This window comes from Belonocnema kinseyi, chromosome 4 (genome assembly GCF_010883055.1).
Source record: "Belonocnema kinseyi isolate 2016_QV_RU_SX_M_011 chromosome 4, B_treatae_v1, whole genome shotgun sequence".
In the NCBI taxonomy this organism is placed as follows: domain Eukaryota; kingdom Metazoa; phylum Arthropoda; class Insecta; order Hymenoptera; family Cynipidae; genus Belonocnema; species Belonocnema kinseyi.
Window position 1 is genome coordinate 73910189 of NC_046660.1, and position 23993 is coordinate 73934181.

The 23993-nt window shown below is 29.6% G+C and overlaps 1 protein-coding gene across 2 annotated transcripts in view; it reads right to left on the bottom strand.

Moving 5' to 3' along the window:
- Positions 1 to 8682: 8682 nt before the first annotated feature.
- Positions 8683 to 23993, bottom strand: part of LOC117171815 — a 432578-nt gene continuing 417267 nt past the window's right edge. For both annotated transcript variants that reach the window (XM_033359445.1, XM_033359444.1), the window contains one exon: positions 8683 to 10073. In XM_033359445.1, the coding sequence (XP_033215336.1) occupies positions 9988 to 10073 (86 nt within the window). In that variant the 3' untranslated portion in view covers positions 8683 to 9987. The remainder of the gene's footprint in view (positions 10074 to 23993) is intronic.

Sequence of the window (23993 nt, forward strand, 5' to 3'; positions counted from 1 at the left end):
GATTTCAGGGAAATTCATTTTCGCGATACCAGACGAAAAATTGGCTACTGTAAGTTAATATATTTCTATAACAACTAATTTTTTTTCTAATCTGAAGATAATTACATTATACATAATCTGTCGAAAATAATAAACTTTCCAACTTAGCAATTTTGCCCAAATTCCTAATTTACGAGAACAATTTACATAAAGTAACTAAATGTGTAACTCTTCTAACTAAACGTTTTACCTAATTCAAGCGTACACTTTCTTTGAGTTTAATATATTCTCTATTCACTCGTTCGCCTCAAGACTTTTTTTTCCGTGCGAATTTAACCCACACGACCGAAGTTAACCCATTTAAAGGTAATTCACAAACTTAATTGAATTAAAGGAATCAATTTCAAATTTCTTGGAAAAAAAGTTCACACGTGATGATTTATTAAAAAGTAATTAGTATTTATTTTACAAAAAAAATCATGAATAAATTCTAAAATCGATACAATGGAATGCCAATGACTCAGAAAGAACCATCTTTATTAGCAGACTTTGTTAGGTGATAAAATTTGTTATTTATTTAAATTAATTTGATAACAAAATGAAAAGAATAAAAGATTGAAGGATATCTAGCAGCAGAAGCACTACAAAAAACTGTGACCAAGCATTTTATCTGTAAAAATGTTTGACAAATGTTGTTAATAATGAATTAAAAGGCTTTAGAGCGCAAAACAGCTAAAATATGCATTCGTTTATTTTTGTTTATTAAAACGATTAAATTAGACATAGAAAATGGCAGCTAAGGATTGTTTATAACTTTGTCACTAATTAATTTATAAATATAAAGATAAATGTTTTAATTTTCAATCTGCTGAAAATCATTTATTAGGAGTGCTTTACTGATTCTATGAATTTTATGCAAGTTTCTTCAATTCGGGCACTTTTTGAGAAAAGTTGATTTTTGTATTTAGTTAATAAAAAATTAAAAAAGTTTCACAAGAATGTATAGAAAATATTATAACAATTAATTTCATTGGTTTATTTTATTGAATTATTTTGTTTTTTACCCCTCGAAAATTTAAAATAAAAATGAAAATAATCAAAGGGACTTTAAAAAAAACTCGTTTTTTAATTTAATTATGAAGAAATAAAGAAACTATGATAAGTTGATACGATCAATATTGGTGAAAATTTTTCTTATAGACTTTTTTTATTTTCCAGATGAAAATTAAAATCATCATTAGGATCGTGTTTTTAGTTATTATGGAATAGCAAAACTAAATGGGATCGTGTATACAATTTTTTGTGGAATTTTAACTTTATTCTCAATTAAAAAATCAATGAAAAAATTGGCTAGCAGAATCTCTTCGAAACTTATTTTTATTCAATTTAATTAAAAAATTGATAATCGTATCAAAATTGTAAGCTGTAGACTAATTTGTCCTAAAGACATTTTTCGTCCAACTGCAAGACGGACAGTATATGATACTACCTGAACCTTAGATTCGAGAAGTCTGGACTTACGACAGTTGAGAATTGAGACTTAGAAGTTTACTGTTAAAGTTTGGATTGTCTGGATTTAAGATCAAGACCACTGCAAGCCATGCACAAAACCAGTCTTATATCTAAGTTCCAGTTTATTTGGATCTTTCGTCTCTTTTTGATACAGTATTTGCCTAATTATTAAGAAATAAAATTGAATAGATTTATCATTTTTAGTATTGCCTACAGCCCTACAAATTCTCAAACACAAATTGATCAGCTTCCTCTGTTGCATCTCCTCTCTTGAACGAGTCTTACAAAACGAAAGTGCGTATTCCATTAAACATACATAGAAGAAGGGTGTCATTGATCCAGCCAAGTGTATTGAGAACATGGTTTTATTTTTGATTTAAGAGGTGGCACTTACAAAAAGAGAATAACAGGAAAGAAATGTACGGACGAATGTACTAGAATAGTTTTGCGTATACTTGGTGTGAAATGAAAGAACGTCGCTGCAACTGTTTTGAGTCGCGTATTTCATCCAGGCCGACCGCACAAAGATATAACATGTGTGTTAAACCTAAACAATGTAGGGATGGGTGCACTTGGCAAGACTCATCGCTTGAGAATGGCTCGCTAAAAGGGAAAACGTGCCGTAATACTTTTCTCCGGTGTCGGTCGAGTACCAGTGGCGTCTACACTCATACGTATGGCTATCCATATGGAACCGGCAGCGGGCTTTATCGCCGTTTAATAAAAATAGAAGGCGCGAACCGCGAATGAGAAACGGTACGTCCGTGTCGACCACCGATCGTATCTCCTTTAAAATTCCTAGTTTGATTTCTCCTCTTCCCAGAAATACGTACACGTGCCTCACTGAAAATGCAACTTCGCTAGAATCGACACCGTTATTAAAATCATAGCTGATGCATCGCTGAAATGTTTGGCTTCAATATCAGCATTTCGATCACACGAATCCAAACAGAATTTTGAAGCGTCCATTCAATACCGCTACATGTCGGGTACCGCGCCACGTCACGTTTGGTCCTGTGATTATACAAAGTTCTTAGAGCTATTGGGATCCGCTGCGCTGCAATACGCCGTATATTTTTTCAATGCGGCCAAAATGTGAACTTGCGAAACCAGGTAAGATTGTTAAGATGCATTTTAATTTGTGATTAAAAACAATTCTTTATAATTTGGTATAACTTAAATTGATAAGTGAAGGAAAACAATTGAGATTGATCGGAAACTAAATGTTACATGTGGAATTTTCACCGTTAACAGCGAAAAAACACGTTTTATGTTAAAACTGTTTCTGTCAAAAAATAATTATTCTAGTATGTTATATATGTTTCAAAATATTACAAGCTTCAATTAACTTACCTTGACATAAAAGTGAACTTAAAAGTAATTCTTGTTAATTTATACATGGAATATTCACGACATAAAAAATTCTAACATAAAAGTTATGTTAGAATCCGTATTTCATTTCTGTTCGTCTATAATTCATATTTTATACAGATTTTTAACCAAATATTTTGCTATATGCATTAACTAAAGTTCATTTTGGCTTATAATGTGTTGAAAATTATATAAGATAGTAAAATAATTATTTTCTTGACAAAACCAGTCTAACAAGAAATGCGTTTTTTCACTGAATACGATAAAAATTCTATATGCAACACTTAGTTTCCGATAAATCTTAATTTTTTGTATTCACTCATTCTTTTAAACAATCAAAAACAAACGTAATATTGGTTCTAAGCCCAATTTAAAATGCAACTTAAAAATGCTACCTGGTTGCACAAGTTCGCGACAGTGGCGCACCCAAGACTTCAGATCCCAAAACAGCGATCAATCGTGACTGAGATGTGTGCAACGACCGAAAGCGACAACAAGCAGTGACCCATGTACATCATATGTCGAACGGTATCCAATAGAGGCGTACATTTCTAAAATGGAGAATAGACATAAGGAGCCCAAAGTCCTGTACATTGACTTCACCAAAAACGAGCATTTTTCTGTCGGATGTGCAATAAGTAAAGTTCTGAGCCGGTTATATTACTTTGAGAACGGTAACGAGAATAAGAATGTTACCGAGAATAAATCCGAGAAATAAATTCTTTGAGAATGTATGAGAATTTATTTAAATGACAGAAGTTTGCATTTTTTGGTTAACTTAGAACGTGTTTTTAAATGCTGAAAACATATTTTAAGTATATAATAAGCATCCGCTCCAGTATTTGAAATGGAAAACACTTTTCAATGAAAGTATTGTTACTATTCGTACCAGATGAATCTGAATGCATATTATAGGCGATGTCAGCGCTAAACCTACTAAACGTGTAACAGTTTTTAGTCGTTATACACAAAATACTTTATCATAAAATATGTACTTAAAATCTTATCTTTTTAAAATGTGCACAGAACGTGCATCACCTTTAAAGCATGTGATTAAAACAAAATTATTTAGTTAGAATTTTGAAATAAAATAAATTTTTAATGAACATTTCACTAAATAAATACCAGAAGGGAATATTTTATACTTTATCGATATAAATCTGACTTTAAAAAAGGATTAGCGCTTAATTGACACTTAATAATTTTCTTATTTGCTAGTATTTATTAAGTAACGTGAGGAAATTGAATTTGAAGGTTAGAGTTTCAGTCAAACAGTGTTCATTACTTAATAAGCTAATGTTTTGCATATTTTAAATTCCTGAATGTTCCTGAGCTACAGAATAATTTATATGCAACCATTGCCATAACGTGAACAATAAACATACTGTTAAAAATATTAAATTCTATTAAATTCTCATAAATTCTGTCATATTCTCGGTTATATAACCTGAACTTAAATTCTTGGGAATTTAAGAACTCTAACAATAACGAATCGAAGTGCTAGATCTTCCCGAGCGCGGCGCTAGTTTGGCAAGCGTATGGATGGCCGCCTTCATGGTTTTGTGTAAATATAACGTCAAGGCTCAAAGAAAAATAAAACATTTTTAAATCGTTGAATTAATTTCTTTGCGCCATGTCAAGATTCTTGGAATATAAAAACTGTTACATTTAAGTGAAAGTTTGGTACCAGTTTTGTGATGCATAAGCATAAAAGATTTAAAACTGGTAAGTTATATACTTATTCTTCATATCGCCATACACTGTAACTTACCTCGTTCATTGCAGGATCACAACGATTAAATGTTTCGCGATAAACCAAATTCTTAAAATCTTTTTTTAAATAAATAATAATTGATCTATTTAAATCAAATACAGTGAAGTCCCGTTTATTACAGGACCCGTTTATCGCAGGACTCGTCTTTTGCCAGATTGGGGACCCGTTTATCGCATGATACCTTACCCCCACTCTTTAATTTCATATCTCGGTAAACCAATCGCTTAAAAGGCGGGACTGGGTCAATTTTGAACTGAAGATTGCGTACGTATGTCCACGTTATCTAGCATGCGCGCGTGGAAACAATTTCAAGCTCACATCGCTAGTGAGCCGACCAATCAGCTGTTTTCACTGAGAAGGCAGCCTGCCTTCCAATGAAGTGATGGGAGTCAGTGAAATTTCTCCCTACTCTGCGATAAACGGTACCCATTCATTTCAGATGACTTGCAATAAATGGGTCTTGACTGCATCACTTTCTTCAATATGTAATGCAAACTGTATCAATGTCAACGATGTAAACACAGGCAGTTGCCATTTTATCCCTGTGCCACATTAGCACCATACATGGGAACGGGAAGTATTGTAACCATGTCCATACGACAAAAATTTGGTCATTTTCGGTTACCATACTTTGGGCTCCTTATGTCTATTCTCCATGATTTCTATTCTCATAAGAAGAAGTCGCGAGATGTGCGCTGCTGACCCGACTGGGGCTTCACAGAGCGAAAGTACATTAAAATCTATTGGATACGTATTTTTTCTTTCGATCCAGGGGGTCGTGGTTTCCGAGATATCAAGGTTTCAGTATTGGCGCTCGAAGCTCGACCGCCTGACTCGCTACTGAGGAGCCTGCACCCCGGACTTCGCACTGACGTACGAGGGCCTACGTACCTGAGTGTGAAGTCCGGGGTGCAGGCTCCTCAGTGGCGAGTCAAGCGCTCGAACCTCGAACAGAAATACTAAATCCTTGATATCTCGGAAACTAAGGCCCATTGAATCGAAGGAAAAATACGCCTCCAATGGATTTTGATGTACTTTCAACCTGTTAAGCCCCAGTCGAATCAGCGACGCACATAGCGCGAGTCAAAAAGAACGGATCAGAAAGAACTAGTAATTAGGCGTATTCGAGGTTCAATTAAAATAAAGTAGGGGAACGTCCATTCATTATGAAGAATGATTTTTGAATTTATCTGATTTTTTTCTCACCCACGTAATGATTCTTAACGTTTAGGTGAAACCCTTCCACTTCTTATTTGAGATTTCATATTACTCAAAATATTTATCAGCAGCGTATATATTATTTTGACTGTAAACAAATTACAAAATTTTTACGAAATTTCACGAGATTTTAAAAGCCTTTCAGGGATTTTATAAGATTTCAGGGGTTTTAAAAGATTTTAAGGGAGAGAACGTATACATTTTCAAGGGATTTTACACGATCTTATTCCATTTAAAAGAGTTTAATCAAATTTCAAGAAGAACTTCAGAATCAATTAAGGGGATTTAAAGAGATTTGGAAATATTAACAAAGAATTCACAGGATTTTAAACGATTTAAAGATACACTATAGTATTTTCACAAATGTTGAAGGATTTAAGGGAATTTCAATAAAATTGGGACGATATCAAATGATTTTAATGGATTTATACACTGAAAAAATAGATTATACTGTTCATGATAAATTAATCTTTGAGATTTCAGAAGATTCCAAAACATATACACGGATTTTAAAACATTTCGTAAAATATGAAGAGATTTAATGGAATGTGAAAAGATTTTCGAATTTTATAATGTATTCTAAGCTTTTTCTAGAAATCTAATTGACTTTTAAAATATTTTAATAGCTCTTAAAATATTTGAAGGGATTTTAAGAGATTAGGAAACACTTCCCAAGATAGTTATAGAATTTTTAAGAATGAAGGCGATTTCAAACAATTTCATGAAATCTTAAATAAAATGTAGGAAATATTCGAGAGTTTGAAGAAAATTTTCGCAGTTTCTAAAGGATTTAAAAAGCTTTCCATGGAGCGCAATCATTCTAAAGGGATTTCAAGACAATATGTATGATATCAATTAAATTTGAAGGATTTCAAGAAATTTTCACAAATTAAAACAACCTAAAGGTGTTTAAATAAAGTTCAAAAGAAGTTTTGGGATTTTAAAGAATTGAAAACGTATTTAAAATATACCATATATCCTATGGATTTCACGCCTTATGAAAGATTCTAGAGGATTTTAAAGGGATTGCTAAGGCTTGAAAGGATTTGAAGAGATTTTAATAGATTTAAAAAGGAACGAGAAGATTTAAAAGGAGCTTAAGGGATTTTTACAAATTCTAAGAATTATGTTTTAATGTTATTTTTAATGATTTATTCATAAGAAAACTATGCATTCACGTATCATTCATTCTATATTCCTGCAATATCTACTTCAAAAAAAGACAAATAGGCTTTATCCTGGACTCATTTTCTACAGAATTTTCATAGGATTTCATCCTTCAAAGAAAAATTGTTTAGCTTTGATATATTGAAAATTAAGAGAACTTAATCAATAATCAAAAAGATGTAGACTGACAATTCTTTACAGTAGAGTATATAAAATTACCAACTACAAATCAAATTTCAGATAGCTAATTTTTAAACTTTAAATGTTACAATTTTAATAATTATTTTTAAATATTTTTTTATTTGGAATTAAAATTGTTGAATTTTTTGCATAAATAAAAGTTGGACAATTATTAATTTAGGAAAAATTAGAGTAAGTTTAAGAGATACTTAGAACTTTTTAAAAGATTCAAACATAATTTTAAACTTGGAAAGATTTCAAAAAATTATTAAAACAAAATTAAGATTCCTGAGAAAATTGTAATTAATTTTTTATTATTAAAAATTATTTTCAACAGAATATCATTATATATATATTAAATTATAAGCATAGAAATTTTAAGTGATTTACTTTTTTTTCAGGATTTAATTAAAGTGTTTAAAAAAATTAGAAGAATTTGAAAAAATACACCGAATTTTTAAAAGAATTAAAAAAAAACTGAAATTTGAAAACAATACAAAAATTTCATACAAAATGTTAATATTTTAACATTTTGAAATAAAATTTTAAAGAGTTTTCAAGATGGTATACATTTTTTTAAGAGTCCTGCAAATCCTGAATCAATCGTAAAAGAATATTGTATTATTAATTATTTTATTTTCATTATTATTAGTTATTTTAATAAATGTTCGTAACTGAGAATTTAAACTTTTAGATCATTTATAATGTTGCCAATGATTGTATAGATAGAAATCTTTTATATAATTTAGAACAGTCTTAAACTCTTTGATTTCAACAATTATTTTATAAAAATGCAAAATAAATGACAATAGAACATAAAATCTCAAATCTCAAAATGTAGATCTAAATATTTAATTTCACCACCATTCAGCTGCTAGTTTTCGTGACGATTTTAGAATAATTAATTAGTGTTACGTTTATTAGTACTAAACAAATATTTTTGGTGAAAAATTGGAAACAGTTAATACGACAGTAATAAAGGCTAATAAGAAGGATATTTGAATTGTGGAAAGGACTTTAAAGGACAAGATTAAAAAGAAGGACAAATCCTTCTGAATTTTAAGATAATTAAACAAATTTTAATGGATTAGGAGCATTTAAAAAATAATTCACATTATTTTAAAGGATTGCAATGTAAAGATGTCCAGGGATTTCTCGAGGTTTCATAAAAGATGTCATCCACATGTCGAAAATTGTTAATTCTTTGAAAATATATTATTTTAATGCAAGTATGTAATAAGTATCGCCAAAGGAAAAAAAGCCTCAATAAGCATATTTATAAAACAATTAGAAAGAAAAATATACGAATAAAATCCTTTTGACTCCCCCACCAAGTAAGAATTTATAAGACCCCCCCTCCCAAAAGACTTTCGTAATTAATGGACGTTCCCTAAAAGGTATAAAAAGTATTTTTAAAAACGCCACTTCAGGTTAAACTCTCCAACAGAAAATACAAACGGTAAAAAATAAAACTCGAACTAGGTTTCTGATATTTAATCAAAATATTCATAATTTGCTTTGGCAAGTGAAAACAGCAACCAAAGTACAAGCATATGAAATAAGAAAATAGGGGCCAGGTCGACCTGTACTAAACCTTTTCATAAAATTGACAACTTTCTTCCACTCATCTTAAGTAAGGCTTCGCCAATAATTTACAACTTTCGCCTAACAGTCGTAAAAAGAATCTCCTACACCAGTGTGCATCATCAAGTTTTCAAAAAAACATTTGTAAACATAATTTGAAAAACGTAGGCCAGTATTTAACAGTATGCCATTCTCGCTCTAAGAATGAAAAATGCAGATAGGAAAAGAAAAAGAATAAACTTATTTTAACGTATTTTCTTTGGCGGTTCCTGGGAACGCGACACATTTGGATTCGTTGCTTACAACTGGGTTGAATTGCCACTTCGCCTGGACAATGGGCGATGCACATACCACAAGAATAGTGAATGTGGATAGGTATGTGCAGGAATAATAACGACGACAGATTCACATAGCCAGTGTTCTTGGACCAAATTTAGTCAGATAAATCCGGAAAAGAATTTTCTCCTCTCCTTTAATGGTTTCCTTTCTGTCCGCACATCTAGTCCTCAAAAAGAAAACCGGAAGGGTCCACCCGAAGTCAGATGGCGTCCTCTGAAGCGATTCCCAGTCATTTTATCCTTACACGCTAGTATAGACATAAAATCGGCTGAGGTTGTAACGCTTTTGATTGAGTCTCGCTCGAATCTCCCTCACGATCACTGATGGCAGTGTGCCACTTTTTTTAAATCTTAGGATTAACTACGGTCTAGTTATGGAGGTTTTCTTAGATTACAAGAGTCGCCTTGTAAACACACCCTCTGGCGACGCTAGTAACGCGGTAACGACTTTTTTCTTCTTTTCTTTAAATCACAACACTTCCCTACACTTACAGCCTTTGATTGTTCAACACTTTGTCTGTTCAATAATTTATCAGTTCAAAAGCACAACAATGAGGCAATGCACTTTGTCCTTTTATCTTGTAACCATATTAACAATGAGTGAGAACATACATAAGCACGAAGTACGTGAGTACGTCCTCTATATCTCTTCACTGCGTTTCATTAAATATAAATCAATATATATATTTATTTATTTATAAAAACCACGGTAATTTCATGTCGATCAACAATACTTCATCACTGCGGCCCTGTTAGTTTCAGTTCCTTAGGCTTAGTTTTCGTATTCTTCCTTTGCTTTAAGCTTCTTGACTAGCGACCTTTCAGACATGAATTGCTTGAGGTTTGCAATCAGGCATGTCCTAACTATCTCAGCAATAGATGGATGGAGACGAGGCAACCCAGGAGGAGGGCAGCAGTTGGACAGCAGGCACGACTGTTCTCCGATGTCACTGCAACAATTCGTTAAAAACTGTGTTAATTTCGACATTTTTTTATATAATGCAATATTAAATAATAACAGGTCACACAGTAGGGTGGTCCCTATATTTTGATTTTGGATTCTTTTTGGTCTCCCCGTCACCCCTATTCTGTTTGGATGACCAAAAAAATGATCCTCACAAAATTTAAGTGAAATCGGTTAATATTATGTCTTAAGCTTCAAAGTAAAATATAATAGGTGGCGGCCCTGCGGACTTTACCTTAAAAAAGTATGAGTCAATAACATGACATCCTGCAAGGAACATTTGAGACAGTGCATTTGCTTTGCATTCCCATTGATAAAAATGCAGCTACAGCGACCGAAATTATTTTCTCAGCCTTAAGAGAAGATTCGGTGATCCATAAAAAGTGTAAAAAGTGATAAAAAGTGATTTCAGAGATTTAGGAATTCTGATTTTTCAATTGGAATGGAAGAAGCATGCAGTGTCTCTAATGCTCCTTGTCGGACGACATTGTCTTCACTAATGATTTTCGAAGTTAAGTCCGCAGGGCCGCCACTTATTATATAGTGTTAGAAAGTGTGAGGTTCGCCCTTTAAAAGTACCTTAAGCCGGACAAAATTTACGTTTGACCAAGAGTTACAAGACATCAAAATAAAGGCACCGAATTGATTTGCAGACCTAATAACATGTGGCCCAAAGCACTCAACGTTTCTCATGGAATTAACATGGGGAAAAGTACCAACAATTTTCAAATGCAGTTAATTTTTTACAATTGATCAGAATCCATTGGATCTATACAATTATGACCTTTAGGCTATGATGAAAATATATATCTACACGAAAAGATTTTATTTTAAAAATTTACAAAGTGACAAGTCCACAAATTTGAACCAAAATTAATATTTCTACAATAAACCTTCATCACTTATACCTCGGAAAAATGACATATCACTTCAATGTGGTGAAATTGACCCTAGCTGATTTTGAAACGTTGTCATATTTATTGTATGCATGGTTTCAACTTGAAAAAATTTACCGACTCTATTTAATATATAGAAATTAGATTCTGACTGTTTTTTTAATAAAAATACTTTTGGGATGTATTCAAACATTCTCAAAATTTTAAAGTTATAAAAAAATTCATTTTTCATTGAAAAATGTATAACTTCCACAATTCTCAATATTTATAACACAAATTTGTTTTTGATTCTTTTCCTAATATCGTGTATCGATAATATATTTAGACACAAAAATATATACGTCCAATAACGAATTCAATGTTTTTATCTATTTTTGACCATACAAAAGCGTTTCCAATCAGGTTAACAATTTAAAAAATGTGAAAAATAGTATTTTCATCATTTGCCTGAACATTCAAGGAATAATGAATCACGATGGTTTGCACACATTAGACGCTGGCACGATGGACATGATATCGTGAATGCAAATGTTAAAAATATCAAATTGTAAGTTAGAAAAAAATTGGTATATGTGTGTTCAGTTTATTTACACTTACAATGATTATTTGAGTACAAAAAACTAAAATCTTTTATTTTTATGGATCTCGAATACTATACTTACATAGGGTCAGAATGACCACAAAAAATTATTAAAAATTTGTTCATTTACTACAAAAGCAACAGAGGAACTTAAGCAGCATGTTGAAAAAATATAATAGGGCCGCCCATATTTCTTTTTAAAATTCATTATTTCTTTGTTTTTCGGTGACAACTTTTCAGGTGTCAATTGAAAGGCTACATTAGTAAGAAACATATTTCGTGATACTTGAAAGTCAGAAATTTGAACATTTTAAAATGGTCACCAAAGTAAAAATGGCGCCTCATTACTGTTTTCAAAAAGTTACATCATTTTTATAAATTGACAAAAAATTTGAAATACATTTCCCTAAAGGATTTATTGATTCTCAAAATTTAAATTTTTGTAAAGTTTGAAAGGTTGCTAGTAAAACAAAAACAAAAAACACATTTCTAATTATTCGGTAAAAAGTTTTCAAATTTCATCGAGAGAGATTTCCAGTATACTGCAGCTCTACGAACTTTTGAAGCAATTGGTTTTGAGAATCACTAAATCCTTTCTGAAAATGTATTTAATATTTTGTTTAAATTTTTATACAATATGTAAATTTTAAAAATATTAATGAGGAGCCACTTTCACTTTAGTGAATAGTTCGAGATCTAGTTACAACCATACTCATTCTAACATTGAAATTGTTTTTTCTTCAAAATTTGAAGATCTTTGAATAAAAAGCATGGCAAATCCGAGTTTTTTGAGTATTTCTTAAGGCTCCAGTTTAAATTTTTCAAAATTTTTCCTATACGATTTAAGAAATATGTTTCTTTACAATAATGTATCATTTTAATTGTCACTTAAAAAGTTGTCACCAAGAAACAAAGAAATATTGAGTTTGAATTAAAAATTTGGGCGGCCTTCTTGAATTTTATAAAAATTGTGAATTTTAATTGTCATCATGTACTTTAAAGTAAATAAATCCGCCTCTTGTTAGAATTGAACGAGATTTTTTTATCCATTGTAGAAATTTCAAATTTTCTTTAAATATAGGGATCCGCCATTTTTTATATTTTGAAAAAAATGCGTATAGTTATATTTTTTCCAGCACATCCTGAAGATCATAATTTTAAAGAGTGAAAGAATTCCGACAAAATATACAAAAATTAACTGCATTTTGAATTTCAGCTACTTTTTCCCATATTAATTTCATGAGAAACTTTTAGCTTATCCCTATAGGATAAAATATAGGGACCAAAGGGTCGCGCTCGCAGGGTACCTTATCGGGCTCAAAAGGTAACAAATTCAAGATAAACTAATAAAAGTTCAAAAAATTTAAATAAAACTCAAAATAATTCAAATGAATTGGAAACAATTTTTTAAATAAAAAAAAATTCCATTGATTTCCTCAAAATTAGAATGAATTTAGAGGAATTTAAGATGAACAAGAATTCAATGAAATTCTTAAAAATTAAAGATGACTAAATTTTAAAAAATTTTTGAATTTTATATTTCATTTATTACTTCATTTTAAAAAATCCACAGAATGAATTGGAATTGAGTAAATATAGAAGAATTCAAGTGAACTGAACATACAGTACGTACGCAATACACGCAAGGCGCCCCGCGCCAAATTTTACTGTTTAAGCCATGAAGTACCCCTATGCAAAATTTGGGTTAAATATGTGTTGAAGTAGACAATGTAAGTATTAAGAAAAATAAAGGCGTATCTCTAAAACATAACCTCAAACAAAAATGTTGGAATTTTTTATAAATTTTTTTACCCCTACTTTCTAGTTTAAAAATGTCAATTTTTTCTAACAAGTATTATGTGTAACTATAATCTGTATTTCGATCAACAAAATCGGTTCAGTAGTTTTCGAGAAAAATAACTTTTTTTATTTTACTTTCCCCTTCCATAACTCCCCTAAAAATAAAATTTAGGGTTATCCTTTGGAGGAATGTTATGTCACACGAATTCAAATTTATAGTGATAATATGAACTTGATACGTGCGGGGGCATCTTTTGCATGCCTACCCCCCTAGGCCCTTTTAAGAAAGTAGTTAAGCTTTCAAACCAAAGAGATGAAATTCAAGTGAAATTGTGTATATGCATCAGTAATATGTAAATTCTCAGTTAAAGCATTTAGTTTCAACTGAAACGAAAAACGAGTTTTAAACCAAAGAAATGAATTTTTAAGTAAAATGATGAATTTTTCACTAAAATGGTAAATCTTTTATAACAAAAGGATTCCTCAACATATTAGTTAAAACTTCAACCAAGTTCTTCAATTTCACATTGATAAATATGGATTTTTAAAGAATAATGTGCCGATAGATATTTCAAGAACAAAAAATTTATATCCAAAATACCTAAATTCAAACAAAAAAGACGTATTTTCATAAAACAATTGAATTTTCAACTAAATAGTCTAATTTTTAACCAAAGGAAGTTGTTGAATTTCCAAAATGGAATTATGAAGTTTTAATGAAAAGGTCATTTTATACCAAAAGAGTTTCATTTTTATTCTTAAAAGATGAATTTTCAAAAACAAAACTTGCATTTTCAACAAAAAATTATTACTTTTTGACAGAACGTATGAGAGCAGAAAGTTGAATTTATTCATATTTTAGCGAATAGGTGAATGACGTAGGACATTTTTTCAAAAAATGTGGATTTTAACTTTTTATTAGAAAAAAAATTTCATTCTCTTCAAAATTCAGGAACAAAGTAAACTTTAGTGGGATATATTCACCATATTAGTACCAACTTCAAACAAAAATAATGAGAGGGAAAAACGCTTGGCTTTTTGATTAAAGAGTTTTTGCAGAAACGATTCATTGACTTGAGTTCGGTCTGATGATATGTTTCATGTATTTTAGAAAGTTATAGATTTTAATATCTTCATAGTTCAGCAACAAAAATGGTAAATTTTATTATTTATCACTAACTAAAAGCGAAAACTCATCTGTCTCACTGTAACACGATCTCATTGAAAATTGATTTCCTCGGAACTGAATAACTTTTTTTCGATAAAACCTTTTTTCTCTGTCTTCATAACTCAACATCTCGGAGATGGATCATCAGTTTATTATTTAATTAACGATTTCATTTCTCATCACTGTCTCGATTTGACTCGGAGAGGGTGAAAAAAAGTATCTACCCGACATGATCACCATCGGACAAGATTTTCTCATAACTGGAAAATTTTTTTCAGTCAAATATTTTTGGTATCGATTAAGTAATGCGTCAGTTTAGAAACCGAATTTTATTTACTTTTTAATTTCTATTTCGATTTTACATCATTTTTTTTCGCGCTCCTGCAAAATTAACATTTTGTCAATTACCTTCTTCAGAATTTCCATTCTTCATTTGTGCTAACCAACACGTTCGTATGTTAAGTAACACTACTTACGAAATATATTTTTTATTTTCATGGTCGATATCAAAATATTTTTCTGAATAAAGATCTCCTTTGACTGCGCTGGTAATCGAACCCAGGTCTTCCAATTGTCAGTCGGGTGCTCTTACCATTAAGCTACTAGAGAGATCGATAAAGGAAATTTTTTTTCAGAAGTGCACGTTGTCGTTTACAACGTTTCACGTTTTATATTCCTCAATTTTACAAGGAATCTGTACTATCACAGGATATGGTAACTATCGATCAGTGGAGATCTCTTTCAACGACTTTGAAAATGGAAAATCCACACTATCGATCCAAGTTAACTCCTCAAATAACAGAAATTCGCAACGTACTTTCAGACTAGATAGAGCTAGGAATTAATTTTTAAAATGAAAAAAAAATTATTCTGAAAAAAGATCTTCTACTTTCCCTCCGCTGGGAATCGAACCCAGATCTTCTCATTGCCGGTCGGGTGCTCTGGCCACTAATGCATCGCTCTATCTAGTCTGAAAAGACGTTAAGAATTTCTGTTATTTGATGAGTTAACTTAGATCTGTAGTGTTGATTTTCCGCTTTCACGGTCGGTCGATTTTAATGCGAGACGAGTAGAAATCTAGTTGACTCAAGAATATTTAAAATTCCGCAAATTTCTGAGGGACTAAGTTTCTTAAACGTAAGATAATCTAAAAGAGCACTGTTGACTACTTTAAAGCTACACCTGTTTAGTATTTTCCAACGCGTGGAGGTGCATTAACTGACAATGAGAACCGGGAATGGAAGTTCAGAAGTTTAATGCCTATTTTCCTGGATGCGGCTGCTTTTCACTTTCCAACTTTAAGTGGCTTACAGCGTCAGAGCACGATAAACTTTGAAGGAAACATTGTTTATTTAACACACTGAATGTTGATTCTTGATTCTTCTCTCGTACTTTACCCTGAGGCATATAGCATACAAAAGGATTCCCTTTTAAAGCACAAAATATGATTAAGACCCTGGTGAAAACATTTTTAAAGAAAAGTACAAATAAGTAGAGTCATTTTTACAAGAATCTACAAATGAATACAATAAATTACAACCAAAATATATGCACATACATATATGCCATTTAAAATTATTGCATTGAAATGTTCTAAATATTAGTCATCCTATGTCGAAAAGAAACAGCTTTTTGATTGCAAATAAAAATTGAGCAATTAAAAAAAATTTATCACGGTCACTGAAATTCAAAGATTAGAACTCTTAAAGATAAAAATCTTTTCATTTAAAGTTTTAAAAACTGTAGCGGAAATGAAAACACTCAAAGCGAAATACTTTTGAATTTTTAACTTTTAGAATTAAAGCTAGAGGAAATGTTAGTTTCCAAAATTTACGCCTATAAAATGAAAGCTTTAAATACTTTTTCATTAAAAAAATTTAATTAAAAGCCGTTAAACATCAAAATGTTAAATTGTCAACTTTTACACATCATAGCGTTTAAATATTAAAAAGATAGAAATCCACGCTGCCATTTTCAATGCTATAAATTGAAAAATAAATTAAAGAATAAATAAAATTAAATCACTTTAAGCATGTTCGACCTATAAAAATTAATTTATGCATCGAAATTTGCTTTTTAAATCTTATTAAATATGATCTCAAATAGTGACTTCAAAAATCATTTAAAAATTTTTTTAAATCCAATGATTATTTTATTATGATTTATGAATAAACAGCTTATAAAGTTTTTGTTCGATGTCTTTCAGAATTTACATTGTGTTTTAAATAATTTGGAAACTTTGCACGTTTTAAATTATTTTTAATCTTTACAAAACTTCTAAATGTATTTATCTTAATAGACTATTTTCCGAAGGAATAATTGTTCAATTGTCATGCGTTTGTCACAAATTGTTTTTTCTTTTTTCAATCCCTTTCAACTTAATTTTTCGAGAGAAAAAATTATTTTAAAATCTTCCAGCAAACTTAAGATCTTTATTTTATTTTATTCACCCTATAAAGACCATTAAAGAAATTAGAAAAAAGTTATCTAGTTAAAAATTAAGTTTTGATCTTGTTAAAACTTGTAAAAATCTCAGAAAATGATTCAAATTTTTTGCCAAATTAATAACTGTTCAATTGTTATTTCTTCATCCAAATTGAATAATTAATTACATATTAAAACTTTGTTAAATAAAATTATTAAAACTGTAAAGTTAAAGGATAAATCTAACACTGAAATATTAACGATTCAAGGCTTTCTATGTCGAATAATTCAATTAAAAATGGTGTAGTTATTTCAATATAAAAATATTTTATATTGAAAGAATATGTGCATAGAATTTGAAATTCAATAAAAGTATTTAATTATAAATTTATTAATATAAAATTAATTAAAAAATTGAGAATAGTTTATAGAGTCCCAAAGAGACATTTACATTTGTTTAACTATTGAGCCTTTCAAATTAAAAAATTTCAATTTTCAGTGTTAAAATATGCAATTTTCTGAAGTTTCAACACATTTAGAATCATCCTTTAAAATAAATTATTCTTAAATTTTCAATAATCGAAATGCATTTGAATGTGATTTATTGCAAAAATTGTAGTATCTTATAGAAACTCATATATTATATATATCCTACCAATATTGACAGTAAAGTACAAGTCGGAATGTTGATGCGGTATCTAAAAGTATTGCTAGTACCAATTTATATTTTTCTGTTTAATTTTTTTAATTTCATCAATAAAATACCAGTATTTACAAGATATGTATTTTTCTGCATAACCTTGTGGATTTTTACCACAAAGTAAAAAAAATATATTAATAGAAAGTTATACAAATTTTTTAATTGTAGGAACTTGTGCTTTAATGTTAATCTTTCTACTTTTTTACAGGAAAATACAAAAACATAAATACCTATTTGTATTTATGTATATTTTAAGTTCAATTGTTTACGTTTTCTTTAAAAAAAAGTACAAGTTAACAAAAAATGTTATAGTTTTGGATATGTTTCTTGTAAAAATTGTTTTCACCGTGAGAGTTTTTATATTCCAAAATTTCTCGTGTGATCGACATTCTAGTATTATGAGATTGAAAACTCTTTTCGTATTTACAAAAGTAAACATTTATTCTGATTTTTCATCAATTTATAAAAAAGATGCAAAATAAATCTATAGTTTGTTTTAACATATTATAAAAAACTCGAGGGCCTTGCTAATATCTTTTATAAGGTTTAATACAAAATATTTGAAATGTCCCTTATCACAATATTTTAAATTGAAGTCAATATTTTAATATTTTTCAAGATTAAAATAGAATAGAAGGATTTACGTTTCTCCACTCAGAAAAAAAGTTGTCAAGAAATAAAAGCATTGTCCTCTTTAATAAGAGGGTATTTCTCAGGCAGCAGTATAATTTTAAAATAATAGCATTCACGATTCCAAAATGATAAAATTACTAATATATTTCCAGTAAAATATTTCTTCTATTTTATAAATTACACAAATTTATCAACAATAAATTATGCCATATAAATTTAAAAGTGAATAATTTCTAATCCTTACTTGTAATTGTACAAATGCAGATGATTTTAAAGCAAAATGAAGATTTTTGAAGATTTCGAAATAAAATTGTTAGGCTTTTTAAATATTTTGAAAGGTTTGAAGAAATTAAGGAAATATTTATAAGATTCTAGGAAAAATGTAAATATCTTATTTCGAAAAAATACGTCATACGAGAATATTAGAAAAAATTTCAAAACGTTTTAAAGACTTCCCAAATTGTCAAAAAAATTTAAAGACAAGTTTAACAATTATGCAAAAATTATTTAAAAATAGGAAAAATTCAATCTAATTTAAAACATAATTCTGAAATCATAAAATAGAAAAAAATGTAAAATTCCCAATTCTAAGGAAATAGAAAATAGTTTTAATTACAAATGAATAATAAAATTAAAAAAAACATATTTATCAAGTTAGTTTTTAGTTTTATTATTTAACTATTTTTTATTGTTAAGATTCTGGTATTTCATAATTAGGAAATGTTCTAATTTCGGGACTTTTCTATTTTCAATATATTCCTTTTTGGGGGTTTTATAGTTTTGAAAATTTCGTTTTTCGGGACTTGTGAAAGCCGTAAATGCAAAGAATTCCGAACATTTATAAAATATTTATGAATTACTTTCAAACTTCTAAATGTCCTGAATATCTTCTGAACTAATTCGAATTTTTCTTAAAATTTAACAAAAACCTGTAAATTGAAATCATTACATTTTAAAGTTTCCAGATTCTTCATCTACATATCTACAATTTTCTAACAATGTTTAGATTTTTCTCAAAAACTTTGAAAAATTATTATTCTTTTTAATCTTAAAAATAAACTACTAATACTTTCCTCAAATCTGATTAGAGTATTCTGAAGTTCTGGACGTCTCTATTTAAAGTATTCTTACTTATATTTTCCCAATTTGACATTTTTTTTAAATTATGATTTTTACCAATTTTCATAATTAAACTTCAACTCAAGATTCTAGGGTTTATTTTACGTAACTTTCAAATTTTAAGCAATTTTTTCCTTGGATTCTGGCATTTTGTTGAAGCTGAATCATGAAAATAGGCAAAAACCAGAAATTAAACCGTTCCTTCTCATTGAGTCGCTCAGTCTCTATACTCCTGAACAATAAATCTTTTTAGAAACAGTTTTAAAATTTTCTTTTAATTTAAAAATATTTTTCAAGTTAAACAGAGTTTGAAGCTCAGCAGAGTTTTTAAGCCGATACAAGAACATCTGAAAATTGAATAAGCTCTATCCACCCCATTTTCGTTCATATAGAAAAGTTTGGAGACTATTTCTTGTGCTTCAGCTGCTTATTTTTGTTTTTCAAACTCTCTGTTCGAGTAAGTACATAAAAGAAATTCGGCACTTTGGTACTTTTGGTGAAATACGAAGATATTTCGGCAAACTTTTACCTCACTGGCATAATTCCTTTCAAACTCGGATGGTCTCGTGTGTCACTCCCCATTACCCGGTTGAATAAAACCATACTAATAGAGCTCGACTTTTCTCGACGGATTTCAACTCAATTTTTCCTGTCTGTCTTCGCTATCCCTGAAGAAAAATCGAAAAATATCTAACCACATTCTTGTTACTCAAGAAATCTTTTCTCCGCGCAAATAGTCCACTTTAGCACACTTTTTATCTTAAAACGCGATGTCTTAAATTCGCGCGGACTGAAGTCGGGAATCTATATATAATAGAGTTCGATTTATTCGACGGGATTTGAGACGATCCCACGTCTCAAATGGCAAAAGCCAGCAGGATGAAAACCGTGCAAATCCTCTCGTAGCGAGTAATTCATACCGATGATCGTCGTTATCCCACCATTCGCCCTGTCAAGAAAGCCCCCCCCCCCACCTTTTTTCTAAAAAGGAGAAAAAAGGAAAAAATCTAAAGGAGGGAGAGGGGTATCCAAACGTCGGGGTCGCACAGATTTTGTTAAACGTGACACTTATTTAATTAAAAAATACGATTTAACTCCCTGTTAATACACCAAACATCAATATTATAAGGAAAACATTAACTACTCATTTTCAAAAAAATAGTTGTATTTCCAATCCAAAACTTTAAATTTTCGACGAAAAAGTTTATTCTTAGCCAAGTGAGATGGATTTCCAATCAAGGAAGATAACTTTCCTACCTTAAAAGATTAATTTTCAAACAAAAATGAGGAATTTTCAAGAAAACAGTTAAATTTTTGACTAAAAAAGATGACTAACAAAATAGTTATATTTTCGACATCATTAAATTTTCAACAAAATGTTGATTTTTTTGAAAAAAAAATATTTTCAACAATAAAAAACGAATTACCAACTAGTAGAATTCGACTAAAAAAGAGGAATTAAAAAAAATTTCAATCCTAAAAAAAGGATAAATTTTCAACAAACAAGATTAAGTAAAAAGAAGAATAACAATACTAATAGTCGTCATTAATTCTCTACCGAAATAGACGAGTTTTCAACAAAATACGAGTAGTTATGTTTCAAGCTATAAAGTGAAATTGATTAGAAACTAGTTGAATTTTAAACAGGAAAAGTTTTTAAAAAGAAAGTTTATTTTCAATTAAGGAACATGACTATAACAGAAAAGTTGAATTTTCAACTAAAAAGGCTAAATTTTCAACCAAAATTGCAATAATTAAATTTTCAGTTCAAAAAACTAATGCTTAAAAAAAACGGTTTTAAATATGTGAATACTCAAACAAAATTATGAATTTTCAAAAAAACAAGCTGAATTTTCCACCTAAATAGGCACATTTTGAATGAAGTAAATCAGTTTTCAAGCTAAGAAGTCGAATATTTAAGGTAACAGTTGACTCTCAACCTGAAAAGACGAATTTTTTATGAACAGAAAAGTTAGTTTTTGATTAAGACAGATGAATTTTTAAAGAAAAATTCTAATTCTCAACTAAAAAGGATTACTATTAAGACAAAAATGGATCACTTAAATTTTCAGCTCAAAAACCTAATATTCAGAAAAATAATACGCCTTTGTAACTAGTTCAATCCGTCCAGAAATGACAAATTTTGTCGAAAATTCTAGAATTCTTAACCAAAAGGATGAATTTTTAATAAACAAGAATAATTTCGTACCCAAATAGTGGATTTTTCAACAAAATACATGAATTTTCTACCAAATACTTGAATTTTTTCACTTACAAAGAAACATTTTTTAACCGAAATACGAATTTAACCAAATAGTTTAATTTTCTACCACAGCAGTTTAATTTTAAACCAAAAATATGAATTTTCAACAAAAAGTTAATATTCAACCAAGCAGTTCAATGTTCTCTGAAATTATTGAATTCTTAACTTAAAAATACAAATTTCCTACAAAACAGTTTAATTTTAACACGGGAATATATGAATTAAAAAAAAATAGTTACATTTTTAGTGAAGAAAATTAATTATCGGGACAAAAAAAACGAATGTTTGGAAAAATAATTAAATTCTCAATTTAGAAAGATGAATCTCAACAACAAGGAAAAAGAATTTTTAAGAAAAGATTTTAATATTCTACCAAAAAGTTATTTTTTTAACCAACTATGAGGAAGTAAAATGTTAGTCAAATTAGCACACATAAATTCAAGTATTTTGCTAATATAAAAATGGACTTTTTTATGAATGCATCTGTTTCTTATTTGAAATAAAAATATTTTTAGAAAAAATAACAAATATAACATTTTCTGTTCAGAAATCATCTTTGTACATTCTCATCAGAGAAGGTATTAGATTTGTGTAAAATTTGACCCCCAAAGTTTTTGTCAAATGTCCACGTTTTGAGACCCCTGAATCCGAAAAACAGGTTTTTACGAATGTGTTAGCCTGTACGTATGTATGTCTGTCAGTCTGCCTGTGAACGTGATAACTTTTGGAAAAAGTAATCTATTATATTGCCCTTTGGTACACTCGTTTAGTGTCGTAAACTAATGGTCAAGTTCTTAAGCCAGCTATTTTGGATGAAAATTCAAAAAGTGGGCACATTTTAAATATTTTTGAAACCACTTTTTTAAAAATTCAAAAATTCTCTGTACGGTTATTCATAGTATTTAAAAAATTTAACAATTTATCCTAATACTTTTTTCGAAAAATTAAAAATTACTAGAGTTATAGCATTTTCAAAATCCAAAAAAAAACAAAATAAAATGAACAATTTAGGCCAAACAACGCATGATACGAAAAAAAGTCTGAAAAAAAACGTTGCTTTTTGAAAGACCTACAAGATTATGATGCAAACGTTTTCAATTTGGTCAAAAAGTTGAAAATTCCAAATTTAATCATAAAAAAAAATTGTGAAAACACATTTTTTCAAAATGTAAAAATTCTATCCACGGCTGTTCATACTACTTCAAAACTTAAACAATTTATCCTTCTGACTTTCTTCTATAAAAAGAAAATAATCAGAGTTAGAGCATTTTCAAAAATCAAAAAAACAAACTGAAATGAACATTTTAGGCCAAACAACGCATGATATGGAAAAAAGCCGGGAGAAGAAAAACTTTGCTTTTTGAAAGCCCTACAGGACTACGATAACAACTTTTTTAATTTTGTCGAAAAGTTGAGCATTCCACATTTGATCGTACCAAAAATAATGAAAAATTAAAAAATTCCATTTTTTGGTCAAACCATGCCAGATACGAAAAAAATAAAAAAGCTCAAATTGCGCGCCCTGGAAGACCACAAATTTATAATGAATCACTTTTCGATATAAGCTACGAAAAAACTGAGACAAAAATTGTTCATCCAAAAAAGAGTTATAATTTTTGATAGGAGACGTGGTTTTTGCTTTAGTCGTAAAAAAGAACGTTCAAAATAAATACATTAAATTTGTTTGAAAAAACGACACAAGTTATGAACTTAAATTACCAGAGAACAGTTCGCCTAAAAAGATCTATAAATTTATTCTTAATTATTTTTCGATAGGACGAGTAGATTTTCTTTTAATAGTAAAAGATAAGATAAAAAATGCAAAAATTAACTTTTTGGAAAAACCACAGAAAAGACGAAAGAGTACATAGGTTCCTATATAGGACCCTATATACGAGGTGTTTTTAAAAAATAAGGTGACTTTATGGTTTTATCAAAAAATATTCATTTATTCCTGAATATTTATGTTGTCCCCTTCAAAGTAATCCCCCTCAGATATAGTACACTTGTGCCAACGCTTTCTCCAATCATCGAAGCACTTCTGATAATTATTTTGTGGTATAGCCTTGAGTTCTTTCAGCGATGCAGTTTTTGTCAGAAAATCTTTCATAAGCAACGATGAATGAGCAGGTGCATTATCGTGATGGAAAAGCCACGAATTGTTTTTCCAAAGTTCCGGACGTTTTTTGCGTATCGCCTCTCGTAAACGGCGCATAACTTGAAGTTAATACTCCTTATTGACCGCACGACCTTGTGGTAAGAATACCTGATGCACTACGCCACGGTAATCAAAGAAGACAGTGAGCAAAACCTTTACATTTGA